General features: G+C 42.6%; 2 protein-coding genes and 1 long non-coding RNA gene across 4 annotated transcripts in view; 2 read left to right on the top strand and 1 right to left on the bottom strand.

Annotated features, from left to right (window-relative positions):
- The window catches only part of LOC135712917 (uncharacterized), a 276,389-nt gene that overhangs the window by 173,348 nt on the left and 85,717 nt on the right, over window positions 1-17,324 (top strand). The gene's annotated exons all lie outside the window — the stretch shown is intronic.
- LOC135712915 (Krueppel-like factor luna) overlaps window positions 1-17,324 on the top strand; it is a 328,356-nt gene that overhangs the window by 242,521 nt on the left and 68,511 nt on the right. The gene's annotated exons all lie outside the window — the stretch shown is intronic.
- Window positions 10,714-12,445, bottom strand: LOC135712909 (carboxypeptidase N subunit 2-like). Its single transcript, XM_065236006.1, has 2 exons — window positions 12,381-12,445; window positions 10,714-12,321 (listed from the first exon to the last, which is right to left on the bottom strand). Exons 1-2 carry the CDS (start codon window positions 12,407-12,409, stop codon window positions 10,779-10,781), a joined length of 1,572 nt encoding a protein of 523 aa, XP_065092078.1. The 5' UTR covers window positions 12,410-12,445; the 3' UTR covers window positions 10,714-10,778.

Genomic DNA, 17,324 nt, shown 5'->3' with positions numbered 1-17,324 from the left:
GAAAGAACACAGATTGCAGAAAGTAATTACTAAATTTACTACTGAAACATTATCCTAAATATCTAAATTCCTTAGTGCTTATTTCTAAAATTATCAGGTAATTGGCTTAATGATAAAATCAAGTGAAATTTACTTAATCTAATATGTTTTTGGACAGGAGAGCAAATGATAAATGAATTGTATATTTCCAACCTAAAACTAATATTCTTAAAACTACATTGTTTAAGGTAATTGAATACCGCTGAACTTATACAACTATTTACAACTAAATTTATTATAGTACGGTGAATTAGTACGGTAAAGAAGAGGTATAGACATACCATCAGGCAAACGAAACACATAGTACGGGACTAAACGATAATAATAATCTTCCGGACAGTAAATCAACCCCAGTACCGGTCGTTTTATTCCCGGGATTATTATTGCGGAATTTCCCGAAAAGTTGGCAATTTTCCAACATACGCATAGCTAAGAACTTCACCGACGTATACTGTTTGAAATCGCTGTACTGCTCTTTAGTGCACCCAATTCTAGAGTTCAGTTCTGCAGTTTGGAACCCAGTATACCTCAATGGCTCGGAAAGGATCGAATCTGTACAACGAAAATTCGTAAGGTTTGCCTTGCGTAGGCTACCTTGGCGTGATCCTTATTATCTGCCCAGTTACGAGAACCGCTGCCAGCTTATCAATCTGGAGACGCTGCGGTCTAGACGAAACGTATCCAGAGCCTTGTTCGTAGCAGACATTCTTCAGAACAGAATCGATTGCCCCGCCGTCCAGCCCAGAGCCCTACGGAACAATCATATGCTGCGATTACCTCTTCGCCGGACAAATTATGGGATGCATCGGCGTCACTACACTGAGTGCGTCATGAAACGGGTTTTCTTCAACGAGGTGGTGCTGAATATTGACGAATAGTCGTTAATTCCAAGCGCAGGGAGGAAACCATTCAAACAAGCTCTATCCCGCACTAGACCATTTCATATTCATCATCGCCAAACACGTTACCATACACAGCAAAAAAATAAATTTTAATATTACATCCAAGAGGATGCACTTCAATCATGTCAAAAATCTCGAAAATTATGGCCGTAAAAATAAACAAATCTAGTAAAAGCAGCGTAATGTCAGTTAATGCACTGTATTAATGATTATTTTGTCCTTTTTTGGTAAGTAATATTTCACCATATTTTCGACACGATTGAAGTGCATCCACTTTGATGTGTTATTAAAATTAAATTTTTGCTGTGTAGCAATTCGGATAACAGAAATTGTGCTGCAATTGGGAGATGCATTTTGAACCAGCTTAGGAAATACGAGACAAAAAGTCACCCAAATGACTCGTTTTGGAGTTATTAATTTTGTTCCACTAAATTGCATTCCTGGACCACTGTGCATTGCACGCTGCTGGCAGAATAAAGAAGTGGATTTAATGAAACTTTCCCCCCTCGCATTTAAATTTAAAGAGGTTCATTTGAACGCATCTAACCAGTCCTGCAGCTACACTAAACCCTTGGACTTGGTGCAATCACGCTTCGGAACCAACAGAACCTGACCTCGGGGCGATGATGGTGCATGAGGAGGCCATTCCTTCTTCGACCATCACAGTCAGCATAGTGCTCGAATGCACGGTCTGCATTGCCAGTAGTCCGATTTCATCTTACGGCGGGTGCACGCTAGTGCAACGAGGTCTATAAAATTTATAGCGCTTTTAATGGGTAATCATATTTCATTTTCACGTTTTATTGAATAAGAGAAATGTGAAGAAAGCGCTAGGCTCTATATTAAACGAATTAGTTGCGAGGTGCTGTTACAGTGTAATAGTCCTATGCTGGAGATCATCAGCCCGGTGGGTAAATCATAGCGAATATTTCACAGTAAGGAGTGATCATTTAATATGGTGGGGGCACTAAAAGCTGCAAGTAACCTTTTCATGTTGTATTTCAATAAAATTCAAACATAAAGCTTTTGAATAAGCACCACTCGTTAGTATCGATCGATAAATTGAGATCCAGCCTATAGAAGTTTTGTTCAATTTAGACTTTCCATACCTAATTGCAAAAAGTAAAAAAAAAACAGTTAATTACGAAATCTTTCCAATGAAACCTCAAAACATGTAAAAATGGAAAGATGCAGGTTAAAAAATGTTTGCTTGTCTACATTTCAGGACAGCAGAGTCGGTAAAAGTATTCCGACTCCGACTCCAACATATCTCTGAAACCAGAGGATCGATTCCAAAAATATGCAATAGCGTTCTATGTGGCCATGGTACGATACATTTGGCGGTTGTTACCTGTGTGTGGGGTTGTGCACAAGACACGACCACATGGTTGAAGTAGACTACGTTGAGATGTTTAGTGAACTTCTCGTGCATTTTTATAAACTGATTTAAAATACAGTTGAAGCAACTTATTTCCTCAATTTACTCCACTTCCTCTCCAAGACATGTAAATTTCCTCACCTTTTTCGTTATTTTTCTGACTGTCTCTGGACTTTCCGTTAGGGATATTTCCGCATATGAAACACTTGTCTGTAATCCTCTGTTATAAAATATATACCTCGTGCACACTTCAATGCCCATCCCATCTCCGTTGATCATTTGTTATGGATAACACGTTTAATCAAACGCTTGATCGCAATGGGATACCTCCGGTGGGAAATCGTTTACAAGCACGTATTGAACATCCCAGCTCAAGTAACATTGTAAGTTTTATTGAGGTTTTAAAACACTCTACATGCCTAAATCATGGTCTACACTACCCAAATTGTAACTTGGCCCGATAATTTGGATTGATTTTGTTATATAAAGCTAACATACGACTAATACAGGGCTTTGGCGCATTATTAGTCGGATTATTACTAAGCAGGCTTGTTGGTTACTTGGGATTGCCCCCTCACTTTCTTTCCATCAGTCTTATCGAAAATTTGATTTCAGTGTTGTACTTTCACAAAATTAGAAAAATTCGTCCATGTCCATTTCAATATTTAATCATAATTTGCTACTTTAATTAAAAATTCGTCCATCCAAGCAGGATCATAATTCTATATGTTCATTGAATAGCTAAATGTCCGAATTTATCTGCCTCTTTAGCACATAATGAGGAACTAGAACTTCAAGTACTCAGACAAATATCTCTTAACTTTTTGCCATTCTTGCATTCACACAAAGACGCTCCATTTTTAGAGGTTAAATTTTTGTTGGACCGAACTGACCACAGAATCACCCAAAAACGCGCTAGTCCACTTGGTGCATGAATGTTGTAACAAACAACAATGTAAAGTTCTACTTAAAGATGTAAATGAATTTTAACCGTCCCCCTGAATCCCACTTCAATACAAGGATGGCCCAAAATCATCCAAATTCAGTTCGCCAAGCAGAATATCACGAACCCTAGCGTGTAAATTTATAGGATTTTGACAGTTTTTACAGTAATGCATCTGTAATTCAAGACCAACAATTGAAATGACCTTAACTTCATTTTGTAAACAAACCTAGTAAGGCCATTTTCTCGCGAACCGCATCCTTCATTCAGATTATTATTCGAAGTCCCTCCTTTTTTACACATTCTGCACACAAAATAGCTCACCCCTCACAGAATTTCCCGCCGCTTTTTATGAATGGGGTGGGGCATAAAGTATCTGTTGCGTAGAATATGTAAAAAACGGAGGGACATCAAATGTTAAAGTAAATACATATATAGAGGTACTAGACATGTTTTGTAGTGTCAGGTACTCTATATTGTAATCTGTGAAAGGGAAATCACAAATCGAGTGTCATCAAAATACATGGCATGTTGAGAGATTGAGCTCGTGAGAGAGAATTTTCTCTCACAAATTTGAATGTTTTGGCTCTCTTGGGACTGGTAGTAAAACAGGTAAAACTGTATGGGGAAAAATCATTTTTATTTAATTGTTGCTTGTTTCACAATAATTTCCGGGAAAAAAACAAACGACAAAGTCCCTGACTATTTTTTTTAGGTTGTCGTTCACTTTTTTGACCTGAATATGCACCGAAAGCGAATTATTGCCACTTCTCTCAACTTCTATATGGGGATTTTTATCACTTCCTTCCAGCGGAACAGCGCCATCTCTGTGGAGAATGGCCGGACGATATGATTAATTGCTCGATCATCTATTATCTTAACTCTTTCCGTTTTTGAATTGGTGGACCTGAAAAGGGCTGGTTGTTTTTCAAAAGGTGGCACTGAAAAGGACCGTTTGTTGTTTTTTCCTGGTGTCCATCCTGGAGTTGGAGGCTACGGAACGAATAGGTTCTAATCGCTGTTGCTTAGGTCTGTAATCAAGAAAAAAATTAATTATATTACTTTAATTGCTTCAACAATCTACATTCACAATGGAATATATACCAACTCGCTTAGGACGGCTATCGTGAATGATAATATTATTACTTACCTAAAGTAGTAAATATCGGCCGGTGGTAAGAGAAGTAGGTGATATACCTCGTAAAGACCATATCGATACAAGATCCCCCGAGTGTGGTTGGCTGTTGATTCGACGCTAGATTGTTGCTTCTTCAATCGAACTGTGTGTAGAAAATATCCGGCCGTGGCGATTCAAAGAGAAAGTTGATGAAGAGAATCGATCAAAATCATTTGCACCCCTGCTTCCAAGTTTGGTTACCAGATTACAACTGTGGAGAACATTTTGTGTGGTCGTTGGGGCGTGTGGTTCTGAATAAGGGCAAACAGGCAGATAAATTTTATTCCTACTCTTTACTGTAATATGCTCGGTGGCCCTGAAAAGGGCCGTTTTGTTGCCAAAGTTGGTGATGATTTAACCTCCGACACCGTACAGAGTGCGTCTCTGTCGCTTTATAGCTAGATGACATCCATGGCCGCTTACGCTTGGTGTGTTCAGTTTAGGTGACAGCATCACGGATCTCATTGTCCAGGAACACCTCGTAGATCAGGCCGGAGATACGTTTTACACCGCCACGGCAAACCAGACGATGGATGGCGGTTATCACGAAGAACCTTGCGATGACGCTTGGCACCACTTTCCTACTGCTGTTATTGCTGCTTCTGCTGCCTACTCACCACGCCGTCCGCAGCGAAAATGAGTTGAGGCTAGACAACAGCGGTCTTTTATATCTTTTCATGTTAAAGCAGAATGCTGTGCAACCAAGTGGTACTCGATTATGACGACTGGGTTTGGGACGTACGTTCATTTAATTTTTTTTTTGTTGACGACCTCGGTTCAGCAGCAGTCATCCGTTTGTGTATACTGTTTTTCTTGCTTATTTTTCTATCTTCGCAATGTTTTTAATTTGTTACTCATATCGCGTTTGTTGAGTATTGCTTCGCAGTTTTGAGGGTGCAGTTTTGCTTTGACTTGTCGTCACCAGCGTAATTGTGCATTTAATTGTGTAACCTTTGTGCTGTTCACAACGTCCATCGTCATCGTTAATGACTTATTTCATCGACAACTAATCATCGTACACGTTTGATCGGAAAGCTTGGCTGGCTCACCATCCTGCATCTAGCATACTGGTTGGCGCTTTCGTTTTGGCTTGACGTGGTACACACGATGGAGAAGACCTGCGCAGATTGTTGCACGGCTATCAATGGTATCGACCAAGTTGCTTGCCGAGGCTTCTGTGGTGGAGTGTTCCACCTCTAGGATATTTCACGACGCACAAAAATAATTTATTTTGGATGTGCGTCAAGTGTGCTGAATTGTTCGAGAGTTCACACTTTCGTTCAATATCACGTCCTCATGAGCCTTCCCCACTCGCATCGTTGTCGGAGGCAATCAACGTTCTGCGTGTCAAAATTAGGCAGCTTTCAACTATGCCCGCCGCTCCACCTGTACTACCAATTCCACCAAAACCTGCTCTCCAGCCCCCTCAAGTTCCAAGAGTACGTCACACGCCTATCACACCAGCTCAATACGGTTCCAAGGAAACTACCAAGAACATTGTCACGGTCACGAATCAAAACCCTTCGGCTGACAAGGACAAATTCTGGCTTTATTTGTCACGCATCCGTCCCGACACAACCAACGATGTAATCTCAGCGATGGCCAAGGAATGTCTGGAAATCATCACGGAGCCTGATGTGGTGAAACTCGTACCAAAGGGTAAGGACATTTCGGATTTGTCATTTATCTCGTTCAAAATCGGCTTAATGCTTTCAACATGCGACTACGACGTTCTGGTTCTCACCGAAACCTGGCTTCGAGCGGACATTCACGACTGTGAGCTATCGTCAGATTATCATTTCTTCCGCTGCGACCGTAATCGAGCTACCAGTCAGCTTTCCAGAGGCGGCGGTGTACTTATTGCGATAAAATCCAAGCATTCATGCACATCAGTTTCGCTCGAGAATTGCGACCGTCTGGAGCAAGTGGCTGTGCGCCTCACTCTGCAGCACCGCTCGCACCGGAATCTATCTCCGTCCTCTCTCCAGCCCGGATTAATACACGTCTCACACTACTGCACAACAGACTATCTTTGAGAGATCTTTGAACGCCGATATCATCTTGGCAATGGGCGACTACAACCTTCCGTTTCTGAGTTGGACTTTCGACGAGGACGTGAACGGTTATTTGCCATCAAACGCGTCCACTGAACAGAAACTGGCTCTCACTGAACCGATGCTCGCTAGTGGGCTAATCCAAGTCAATTCACTCTCTAATTTGAATGGAAGACTGCTTGACTTAGCCTTCATCAGTGATCCGGATAACGTTAACCATCTTGAGCATCCGGTCCCTCTACTGGATATCGATCATCATCATAAGCCATTCATCTTACGACTTGATGCCGACTGCAATCCGCCCATGATATCGGACTGTGATTCGTATCCACCTGAATTGGATTTCAGGCACTGCGATTTCGGCTCGTTGAATAATGAACTGTCCACTATCAATTGGCAACAGATTCTGGATAGTGTTTCTGACAACGCTATTGCTGACCAATTCTACGACAATCTGTATGAAACAATCTATGCGTGAGTTCCTCTCCGGAGGCGTGTTACGAGGTTAACCTCAGTGCAACCCTGGTGGAGCCCTGAGCTACGTAATTTGCGGAACGTTGCCCTGAGCTACGTAATTGCGTAAGTCGCGCAAATGCTATTTCAGTACCAGAACCAACGAGAACAAAAGTAGTCTCCGATTAATCGAAACGAGGTACAACGGACTGTTCGTCCAGCGAACGCAAGCAAATCTGAAGCAGCATCCATCGGCGTTTTGGAAGTTCGTGAAATCCCAACGGTCTGGTAATCGTATTCCTGATGTCGATGTTGCTAACTTGTTTGCGAGCTTCTTCCAATCAGTTTACAACGCAAATTCACCACCTCTAAATCCTTCAAGTTTCGATCGCATCCACGAGTACAACCTGAATATCCCAACGTTGCGCTTCTCACCGGACAACGTTATGAAAGCCTTGAATGACCTCGATGTTTCTAAAGGCCCTGGGGTAGATGGTATTCCCCCATCTCTGCTCAAATATTGCGCACGCTCACTCGCTTCTCCGATCTCCTGCATATTCAACCGTTCGCTGAGCGAAAGATCATTTCCCAATGATTGGAAGACAGCTTCAATTGTGCCAATCCATAAAGCGGGTAATCGAAACCGAGCTGAAAACTACCGTGGAATATTAGCAAGGTCTTTGAAACCTTAGTGCACAATGCTCTGTACAATGTGGTTTATCCTAAAATATCGGAGTTCCAGCATAGGTTTGTCCAGCACCGCTCTACTACTACAAATTTGGTGTGCTACACTAATACTCTGTTTCGAGAGGTTGAAGCCCGGCGACAGGTGGACTCCATTTACATCGACTTTTCAAAAGCATTTGACACAGTTCCACACGTGTACGCTACTGAAAAATTAAGAGCTATTGGATTCCCTACTTGGTTAGTTGATTCAAAAACTTGATTGGATTCTCTCTTACTTGACCGACCGCCATTCCTTCGTTTCGATCAATTCTGCACGCTCGAAGGCCTTTGCAATTACTCCGGGAATACCGCAAGGAAGTGTGCTCGGCCCAATGCTGTTTGTCCTTTTCGTCAACGATCTGTGCCTTCAGATTTCTTCATTTAAGCAAATGTTCGCCGACGACCTGAAGATGTTCAGAGTCATCGCGACCGTACTCGACTGCCTCGCCCTGCAAAATGACATAAATGGGTTACTCCTATGGTGCCAAGAAAATGGTATGAGTGTCAACATAGGAAAATGCAAGGTGATATCGTTTTCCCGTCGGAGCACCACCGTCAACCACCAATACACAATTGGATCCGTGTCATTAGAGCGTGTTACCTCAATTTGTGATCTTGGTGTTACTATTGACTCGAACTTGATTCAACGAACATGTTGCACTTGTCACGGCTAAAGCTTCTACGGTTCTTGGATGCATTCGACGCTATACGTGGCAGTTTACAGATATATTTGCACAAAAAACATTGTTCTGTTCTTTGGTACGTAGCATCCTGGAATACGCGGCCTCTGTCTGGACACCTTATCACGTGATCAGAGTCGAAAGAATTCAGAAGGGTTTCATTCGATTCGCGCTGCGCAACCTTCCATGGAACGACCCGCTAAATCTGCCTGACTACACTGCACGCTGTATGCTGATTGATTTGGAAACCTTACGTGCTAGGCGCACAAACATTCAGCAACTAGTTATTTTCGACTTACTGCGTGGCAACAATGATTGTCCTCAACTACTACAGGATGTCCCTCTATACGTTCCACCCCGACAGTTGAGAAGCTCACAACTTGTCGCTGTGCCGGCTCACCGGACTGGTTACGGTTTCAACAATCCATTCGACGCTTGTCTGCGAGCTTTTAACGATACTAACGAGGATTTGGATTTTGTGATTAGCAAAAGTACTTTTAAAAATAGGATTAAGAATATTAGGTAAAGTAGTCTTTACGATTTTTATTTTTTTATCGAAGATCAAACAACAAATAAATAAATAATAAATAAACCAGTGATAAAATTATGACTTATAATTTGTTCATTGGATGATGCATAACATTAGCATTTTTTCAATAGTTTATTGTTATAAATCAAATCGAAAGCATTGTAGAAATATTTCTGATCGATTGGTGATAAAATTATTGAAATTGGTCCAGGGGCAGCTGTGTTATTAATGTTCAAAATCTTTCATAATTTTGTTTCATGTTCCATTTTTGGTTTTCAAAAAGTGTACCCCCATATAGAAATTGAAGACGTAGTCCTACGTCAAAAATGAGCGGATTCACTACAGCAGCACTCTAGCCCGACTGTGGTAATGTTCAGTAGAGGCAGAGGAAAAAAATCTACTTTTCATGATTTGCTCCTGCTTCTGCTTGGCACGCTGTCCTAAGCTTTAATGAGTGGAAGTGTTATCAAGATGGATCTTGACGTTAGCAGGTGGAACAAGCCGAGGTGAATTCGAGAGTGGAAACAGAATGGTATGTGTTTTAGCTGCATTGATACAAATCTTCCATGAGCGGAGGAACGACAGCAGATCTCTTATATTGTTTAACAGGTTCAAGCAAAACGATGCGCAACCAAATGGTCCTCTATTATGACGACTTGGTTTGGGGAGAACGTTTGTTTCATTGCGACAGGGATAAAATTATCACTTTTTATTTGTATATTTACCTACGATTGAAAAAAAAATAAAAGGAAAAGCATTTAGCAGATTGTGAGAGTTATTTCCCATCGATTGGTGTATTTTGATTTTAATTTCATCTTTAAATGACAAAGTTATAAGGGTTCAAAACCTTACACCTTTTCGTGACGGTCACAATTCTAGATTTTCGATTTACCCCCCAATACCTTACCGTAAGACGTAGTCTACGTCAATACTTGAAATTCACAAATTTGTATCCCAACAGGTGTGGGTAACGATTTACTCAATTGCTATATGTAGTTTCAAAATTATAAACACAACCAATACCATGAGCTAACTACAACGCACAGTATTCAACATAATTGAAAGCCCTGCCAGAGCGGCGTTCACCCACCTCTCAATTGGCTGGATGCTTTCACATCGTGCAATAAATTGAGCCGTTTCCATTCCAAGACACAAACAATTGGCTGCTTAATAATTATCGTTATTAAAGTAAGGACCCATCAAGCACGAAACGAAGCAGAAATTTAGCTGTCTTGAAATGTGCTCGAAATCTCTTCCGTTTTATTTCCATCATCAGATGCCTCCACAACAACTGGTGTGGGTGTCACGGGCGACGTTGTAATTAACACGGTTTCCAATTGGCAGTGTTGCCAATATTGACAGCGTTTCATAATTGAATAAAAAGGTTCCTAGCTTTCATTTTTTGTTAATTTTGGGCAACATGAGTTGGAGGTGATTTATGACTAGATAGCGCATTCATTGTCAACCCTGTTCCGACCGGGTCGGACCGAAATGACAATCCCCACAGATCGTAAGCACAAAAACGCGCGAATAAAATTTTATTTCCTATTTTGATTATTTTATTATGCCGGTTGGGTTGCCTCGCTCCGGATGGTGTACCAGACAGCTGTGAAAGTGAGAATTATACCACTTACCGCTCTGCCTCCTGCACCCGTGCCGTGTTTGGGTCCGGTTACGATTCGAAGATGGCAGACGCTCGTCTCAGAGTGGAAGTTGGGAATAATTATGGCACAACACCGTTACTTTTACTGCGACTAAACAACTATGTCTATATTAGGGTATATCTACATCGAAAAAGGGCGGTGATGAACAAACTAATAACAAGTTGGAAGTTTTGTAGCAATGGTTTAATGTGATTCGCCTCTTGAGTTTCGAGAACATTTCACCCTTAAGTTCACTAATCGATGAGCACTGTTTGCCCGGTGCGTTGATTAACAGTGGATTTGCAGCGTGCCAGCTTCTCGTTCAGAGCTTTGACTTCAGCCTGAGCTCTGTCAAGAGAAGTTTTCAAAGTGGATTTTTCGCTATTTGAAGTTTTGAGATCGGCTTCCACGACAACTAGGCGACTCATCGTTTCCCGCAAAGATTTCGAAAGCTGTTCAATTTCTCCAGAGTACTGATTTGTTGGTTGTTTGGATGATACTGTCACAGGGGTCTCGATCCGTGGGGCTTGCTTCTGATCTGCCATAATTGGCTTGATAGTCGATGTCACATCCATTCTGACAGGAGATCTTTGTTGCATCTCGGATAATTTTTGCGATTCTAACAAAACCAGCTCATCAAAAGACGTACCCAGATCTCGACAACACAGCCCTCTCTTCTTCACCAGGTGAGTTGCGCAATTCTCGTCAGTGGATTTCACAGTAACTTTCTTTGAACCAAACTCCACCAACATCGCCTCCATGTCCGGACAGGCCCAATCATTACCGCTCAGCGTAATCGACTGCAGTCTAGGAAAAAGATTCTGCCCTTTGGTAACTTCGAATTTCACCAGATAATTATTATTCAGAAGGAGCTGCTCAACCTGTGAGATTCCCCGAGTGTCATCGACTGATAAGCGTGTTAGTTCGTTATTTGACAGGTCTACCAGCCTAAGTGCGATGGGCTGCACGTCCGATGTCGATACCGCAAATATGTTATTATGAGCAAGATTTAATTCCCTCAGCGAACGCATATTTTTAAACAATGCAAAATCCACGCTCAGCAACCGGTTGTACGAGAGGTCGATGTAGGTCATCTTGCCGAAGCGAGCGAGCGTCTCGATGTTGTTCAACCGGTTTCGTGATGCATCCAAATACTCCAGCATGAATATGAACGAATTCGGATCGGTGGCCAGCTTGTGGATGTGATTGTTGCGAGCTACAATCTTTTTCGCGTACCTTGGAACCATGACGGACGAGATCAGATTGTTACTCAAATCGATGTGTTCCAAGAGGCGTAGATCATTCAGCGGTTCCCAGTTGATGAAAATCAATTGGTTCGATGAAACGTTCAACCGATGCAGCTTGTTGCATCCAATCAGTTCAATCGCATTGAAAAGATGCAATCGATTATGGGCTATGTCAATCGCTTCCAGATTCTGACATGTTCCGAACACATCTTGCGGTAGGATGCCAACCAAATTGGCTGACACGTCTAAGTTCTTCAAGTTTGGTGATTTGGAAAAGGCATCCGGTGCAAACTTCTTTAAACCAACTCCACTGGCGTGCAGCGATTCCAACTGTGGAAATCTGTTGAACAGCACTTCCGGAAGATATTCAAGCTGGGAGTTTTCAAAAATGACTGTCTTCTCTGTTGTTGGACGGGTAGCACCGTCTATGACGTCCTTTTCCTGTACCTTAATTGATCGTAAAACACATTTCCCTGGTTTACTTTGCGGGGCACAGCTCAAGGTGAGCGACGTTCTCTGCGAACTTACAGCTACTACTGCCAATAAAAGGCTGGAAAATGTTTAAACGACGTGAAACATTGCTTAAAATTGGTTCTATTCGAAAATTACCTTACTAAAAGTCCCAACTCCGGTTGCATGTTGATGCCTACTGCACACGTTGGAGCAAATCAAAATATGTACCAGATTTATATAGGCTAAAATAAATAGCTGATAAGACAGCAAACCGTGTCAGCAGGCTAGCGAGGGGTCATTGAGTGCAAGTAAATAAAAATCCCCGAGTCATCAACGATAGGAATCCTTCGAAAACTGAACGGATGATTTATATATTAAATGTCTAGCCTCAACTGAACTCCCGTGTGATTCCCATTACCACATGATAGACTCGTCATCTCCCAGTTCCCCCGGGGCCAACTCAAGTGGCATCCAAGGGAATAATTAAGCCACACAATAAGACCCGCTCGAGATCCCGTTCTGTTCACGCCCGCTTCAACGACCATTCTGAACGGTTGTTCAGGGACTTTGGCAAACTTCCGGTAGCTGACAAATAAAACTGTTCCTCCTGATTTAGCAAGAAACTAACTTCTGGGGAGGACGCGCTCGTCTGCTGTAGTACTAACGACGACAGCTAAAATGGAAAAATGCCAACATCCTCCAACGAACGTAACGCTGGAAGTGGCAAATACGGAACTTTCACTCGAGTACTAGAGAACAGAGAAATAAACGTATAATATAATTACAAAATACTAGACTTGGCCCTTAAACAAACATTTAACCGAATTAGTGATATAGTCTGTTCCGGGAGCCCGCTGATGCTGCCTGATGGTGACAAACGAACGAACGAACGAACGAAAGAACCCATCCAGGCAGCGGATGTCCTTCAACGTAAGTTTGCGGATGTTACTCTGCGCTGTGCTTCACATGATGCGTGAGTGTATGTTGATGGTTTGTTTGAACAAGGGCCATTAACACACGAAGATAAACAAGTTTCGAGAGCGCTCGTTTTTCTGCGCCAGGGAGGTCCATGAGGATGATGGAAGGAATTTCTTTTTTCTTTCTGGACGGAGGAAGTGTGGATCTTTTTCGACTAACTGAAGTTGAAGTTTATGCTTCCGGCTTGCAAACGCGACTGAGAGTATGGTGGGTTTGCTGGGTAGTTATTAAAGATATATTAAATTTAAATAAAATCTTTCAGTTAAACTTATGATTGCGACAAAAAAATTGTAATGACTCGAAATCCGGACACTTTTGAAAGTGGATAATCACTGCCTACCATACCGTACTGATTCAACACACATAGGGTAGAGAACTACTTCGGCCTAAGCGCCCATTTTGGGCCTATCAAGCAGACAACATCAAATAAATCCATGATTTCGGCGTTAACAGATCAATTATGCATTTGGTACGATACTTTGGTTCAAATGCTACCGAACAAAGTCAATAAGAACGTGTGATATGAACGTTTGCACCCCCTATTCTCAAATACAAATGACGTGCACCGACCGAATCATTCTTTATCTTCATCCGATAAGCCGAAGTGAATTCATTGGCGTTTCAATACAGTAGGCCGAGTTTAGAATCCGTAGGCCGAGTTTGGTGTCAAGAAGCAGTGTTAGACTTTCAACAATATCTCAATAATTTGCTTCTCTTTATCAAATCTTACGGTACGTACGGAAAAGTAAATACATTTGGAAGCCATCAGTGATAATAACATTCCGTTTGGTGCTAAACTGCGCTAGATTAATAACGACTAAGAGCGGGTTGTGCTTAATAGGCCGGAAATGTGGTAGTTAACTCTATTTATTATGTTGCTAAGTTGACGGAATATTTAATACGGTACTAAAAGCTCAAAGTGCTGCAGGCTAACATTTGATAGAACGAAAAAAAATTGAAAATGAAACTACAGTCGGCTTTTCATTTCTCGATATTGAAGGGACCATCGAGATAGGGAGAGATCGACCTACAGAACTGTAGTGTATTAGCCTACTATTACGATTCTAGAAGCTCTTCAAGCGTAATCTCCAAGAGTGAGAAAAGAATTACGAGTGTTTTTGAGTTGGATTATTCAAAAGCTGTTTTCTGTCTAAGAAGTGCTCATGTTAAACAGAAAGAATCATCTTTAAAAGAGATAAATTACATAAAAATTTCTGATAAATGCCTCATATTGCGTCTCAGTTTGAATTAATCATTTTGTTCGACCATTTTTCACAGAGATGGCGCTGTTCCGCTGGTAGGAAGTGATAAAAATCCCCATATGGAAATTGAGAGAAGTGAGAATAATTCGCTTTCGGTGCATACTCAGGTCAAAAAAAGTGAACGACAACCTAAAGAAATTAGTCAGGGGCTTTGTCGTTCAGTTTTTTTCCCGGAAATTAATGCTAAACAAGCTACAATTAAATAAAAATGATTTTTCTTCATACAATTTTACCTGCTTTACTACCAGTCTCCAGAGAGCCAAAAAAATTCAAATTTGAGAGAGTAATTCTCTCTCACGAGCTCAATCTCTCAACATGCCATGTATTTTGTTGACACTCGATTTGAGATTTCCCTTTCACAGATTACAAAATAGAGTACCTGACACTACAAAACATTGATTGATTGATTTAACTTTATTAGGGAGGCTTTCAGCCTGGGGCTGGTTCGCCTCCAACTACAAAACATGTCTGGTACCTCTGTCTCCTTCGGATTATAATCTAAATGCATACATAAAGGTACCATACATGTTTTGCACTGCAGTGTCCTCTGTGAACAATTATAGGAAAACAGATTGTGTCTAGTTTCCGATAGATGTCACCGCAAACAACCGCTGTGACATCTGATGGAACATGAATGCAGAAGCTTGACATAATGATCAATTGCCTGCCGACCGCAGTATACTGCGTTTTTACCTTTTTATTCCTTCGACCATTTGTCCTTTCGACCCTTTGCCCCTTCAACCTTTGTCCTTTGTCCTATTATGTTTTTAATTTGACCTTTTGACCCTTCGAACTTTTGTCATACAACCCTCTGAAAGCCTATTCAGAAAAGGCACGGTATTACCAAGCTGGAGGCAGCTGGATTGATTCCCGGTCCAGTCAAAGAAATCTTTCGGTGTAAATATTTTCGACTTCCCTGGACATAGAGCATTATTGTGCTTGCCACATAATAATAAAAAAAAAATAATGCATCAATTGCCATAGAAAGCTCTCAATTAAAAACTGTGGAAGTACATCTAGAACACTAAGTTGAGAAACGGCAAAACGCTCACTACCGAAGCAAAAGCCTAGAATACTAAGAAGAAAAAGAAGGGTGACCCTTTGAAACTGGATTTTCAAAATTTACTTCTATACAATGATTTTTTGGAAAGCCTTATATTTCTAGAAACTTTTAGAACTTTTCATGGAGCATATTTTTTTGCTGATGCAACCAAGTTACTAGTTTTTTGCGCTAAGTCGAAGCACGGGCAAATCTGCCGAACCGGACGAGGTTGGCTACCTATTCCTGGCCCACTTGCCCGTTCCAGGCAAGGTCAAACTGTTGCAGCTTTCCAACCAGCTTTGACTGAATGTTGTGTTCCCGGACAGGTGGAAGGAGAGTCTTGTCGTGCCGCGGTCCCGGCCTTTCTGCGAGGAAACGGGTGTTCCCCAAGGGTCGGTCATTGCTGTGACGCTGTTTTAGATCGCTATGAACGGAGTTTTCAATCGACTTGGTGGTTTCCCTTGGCTGAACTCCAACCCGTATACGGATGAGGGCACACGCTGCCGTCTCAGCTGTTGCCAGATGGGCCCATACGACCGGCTTCCAGCTATCCGCCGTGTAGAGCGTCAGGTGCCATGTATGCTCCTCTCAACATCGGGAGACCGGACCACCGATCACAATCAACGACACTGCCATCCCGCTGCGGAAAACACTGCAGTTCCTGGGCGTCCTCCTTGACCGCAAGCTCAGCTTCGAGCCACACTTACAAGCTGTCAAGTTCACCTGTCGTAGTAGATTAAACATGGTGCGGACAATCTCTCGGAAGCACCGATCCAACAACCACAACATTCGATTCAAAGTGATCTGGGCGATCATCGATAGTCGCCTGCTCTACGGCATCGAGCTCACCTGTTCAGATGCTGAAAATTGGGTCAAACCCCCGGTCTTCTCCCGTCGACGCCCACCGATGCAGCCTGCATCGAAGCGGGAGTACTTCCTTTCCGGTTCCGTACATACGTAGCTTTTGCCAACAAAGCCGCTTCCTTCTTCGCTAAAACCAAGGACGCTGACAGGATATTTTCCCACGAGGAGGAGAAAAGAATCCTCCGCAATCGTCACTGTCTCGGAAAAAGAAGTTGGCAACTACCCCAAGTTCAAATCGACAACCGGATCAAGGAAAATTTCAGAGCATTCAATCTACCCTAACCACACGCACCGTTACACCGACGGGTCGCGGTCTCGAACAGATGTAGGTATCAGCGTTTCCAGCCCAAGTGAAGCGGTTGGTAGCAGCCTAGCCCCGCAATGCTCGGTATTTTTGGCTGAAGTCACATTGTGGCAACCACTCCGTCCGCCCATCCAGTGCTGGTACTTACGGATCCGCACAGTGCTATCCAGACTCTCCAGTCCGAGGCCTCAGTACATCCATGGGTCCAAAGTGTGATCCGTTATGCGCCTGCCAGAACAGTATACGCCAGGGGGCCATTGCGAAGTGCCTGGTATCGAAAGCGCGGACAGCCTGGCCGAGGCGGAACCCTTGGGCCCCCGCTACTCTAGTAAAGTACCGCTAAAGAACGCTGGATCGTCACTTCAATATGCGATGCATGGAAGATCAAAGGGTCATAGTCTCGGTCGCTGACCATTCAAAAGTTAAGGGGACCACTGACAAATAGGAACAGGAAATGCAGTCATACAGACCAGAAGGTAGCATTGTGGCTGAGGACGGGGCACACCAAGGTGTTCCACAACTTTGGAGGAACTCCCTTCCGCAATTTGAGAACCTTTGGCAACTCTACGGTACTCCGGCCAGCATTCGCGATGCTCTCGGCAACGAACCATCAATTCTGGCAGCAGTGATCGACTTCCTCAACGATGCTG

The sequence above is a fragment of the Ochlerotatus camptorhynchus genome, unplaced genomic scaffold (assembly GCF_037179485.1).
Source record: "Ochlerotatus camptorhynchus isolate MF236.1 unplaced genomic scaffold, CSIRO-AGI_Acam_v1.1 ptg000516l, whole genome shotgun sequence".
Classification (NCBI taxonomy): domain Eukaryota; kingdom Metazoa; phylum Arthropoda; class Insecta; order Diptera; family Culicidae; genus Ochlerotatus; species Ochlerotatus camptorhynchus.
This window is presented reverse-complemented; position numbering and strand designations above follow the sequence as displayed.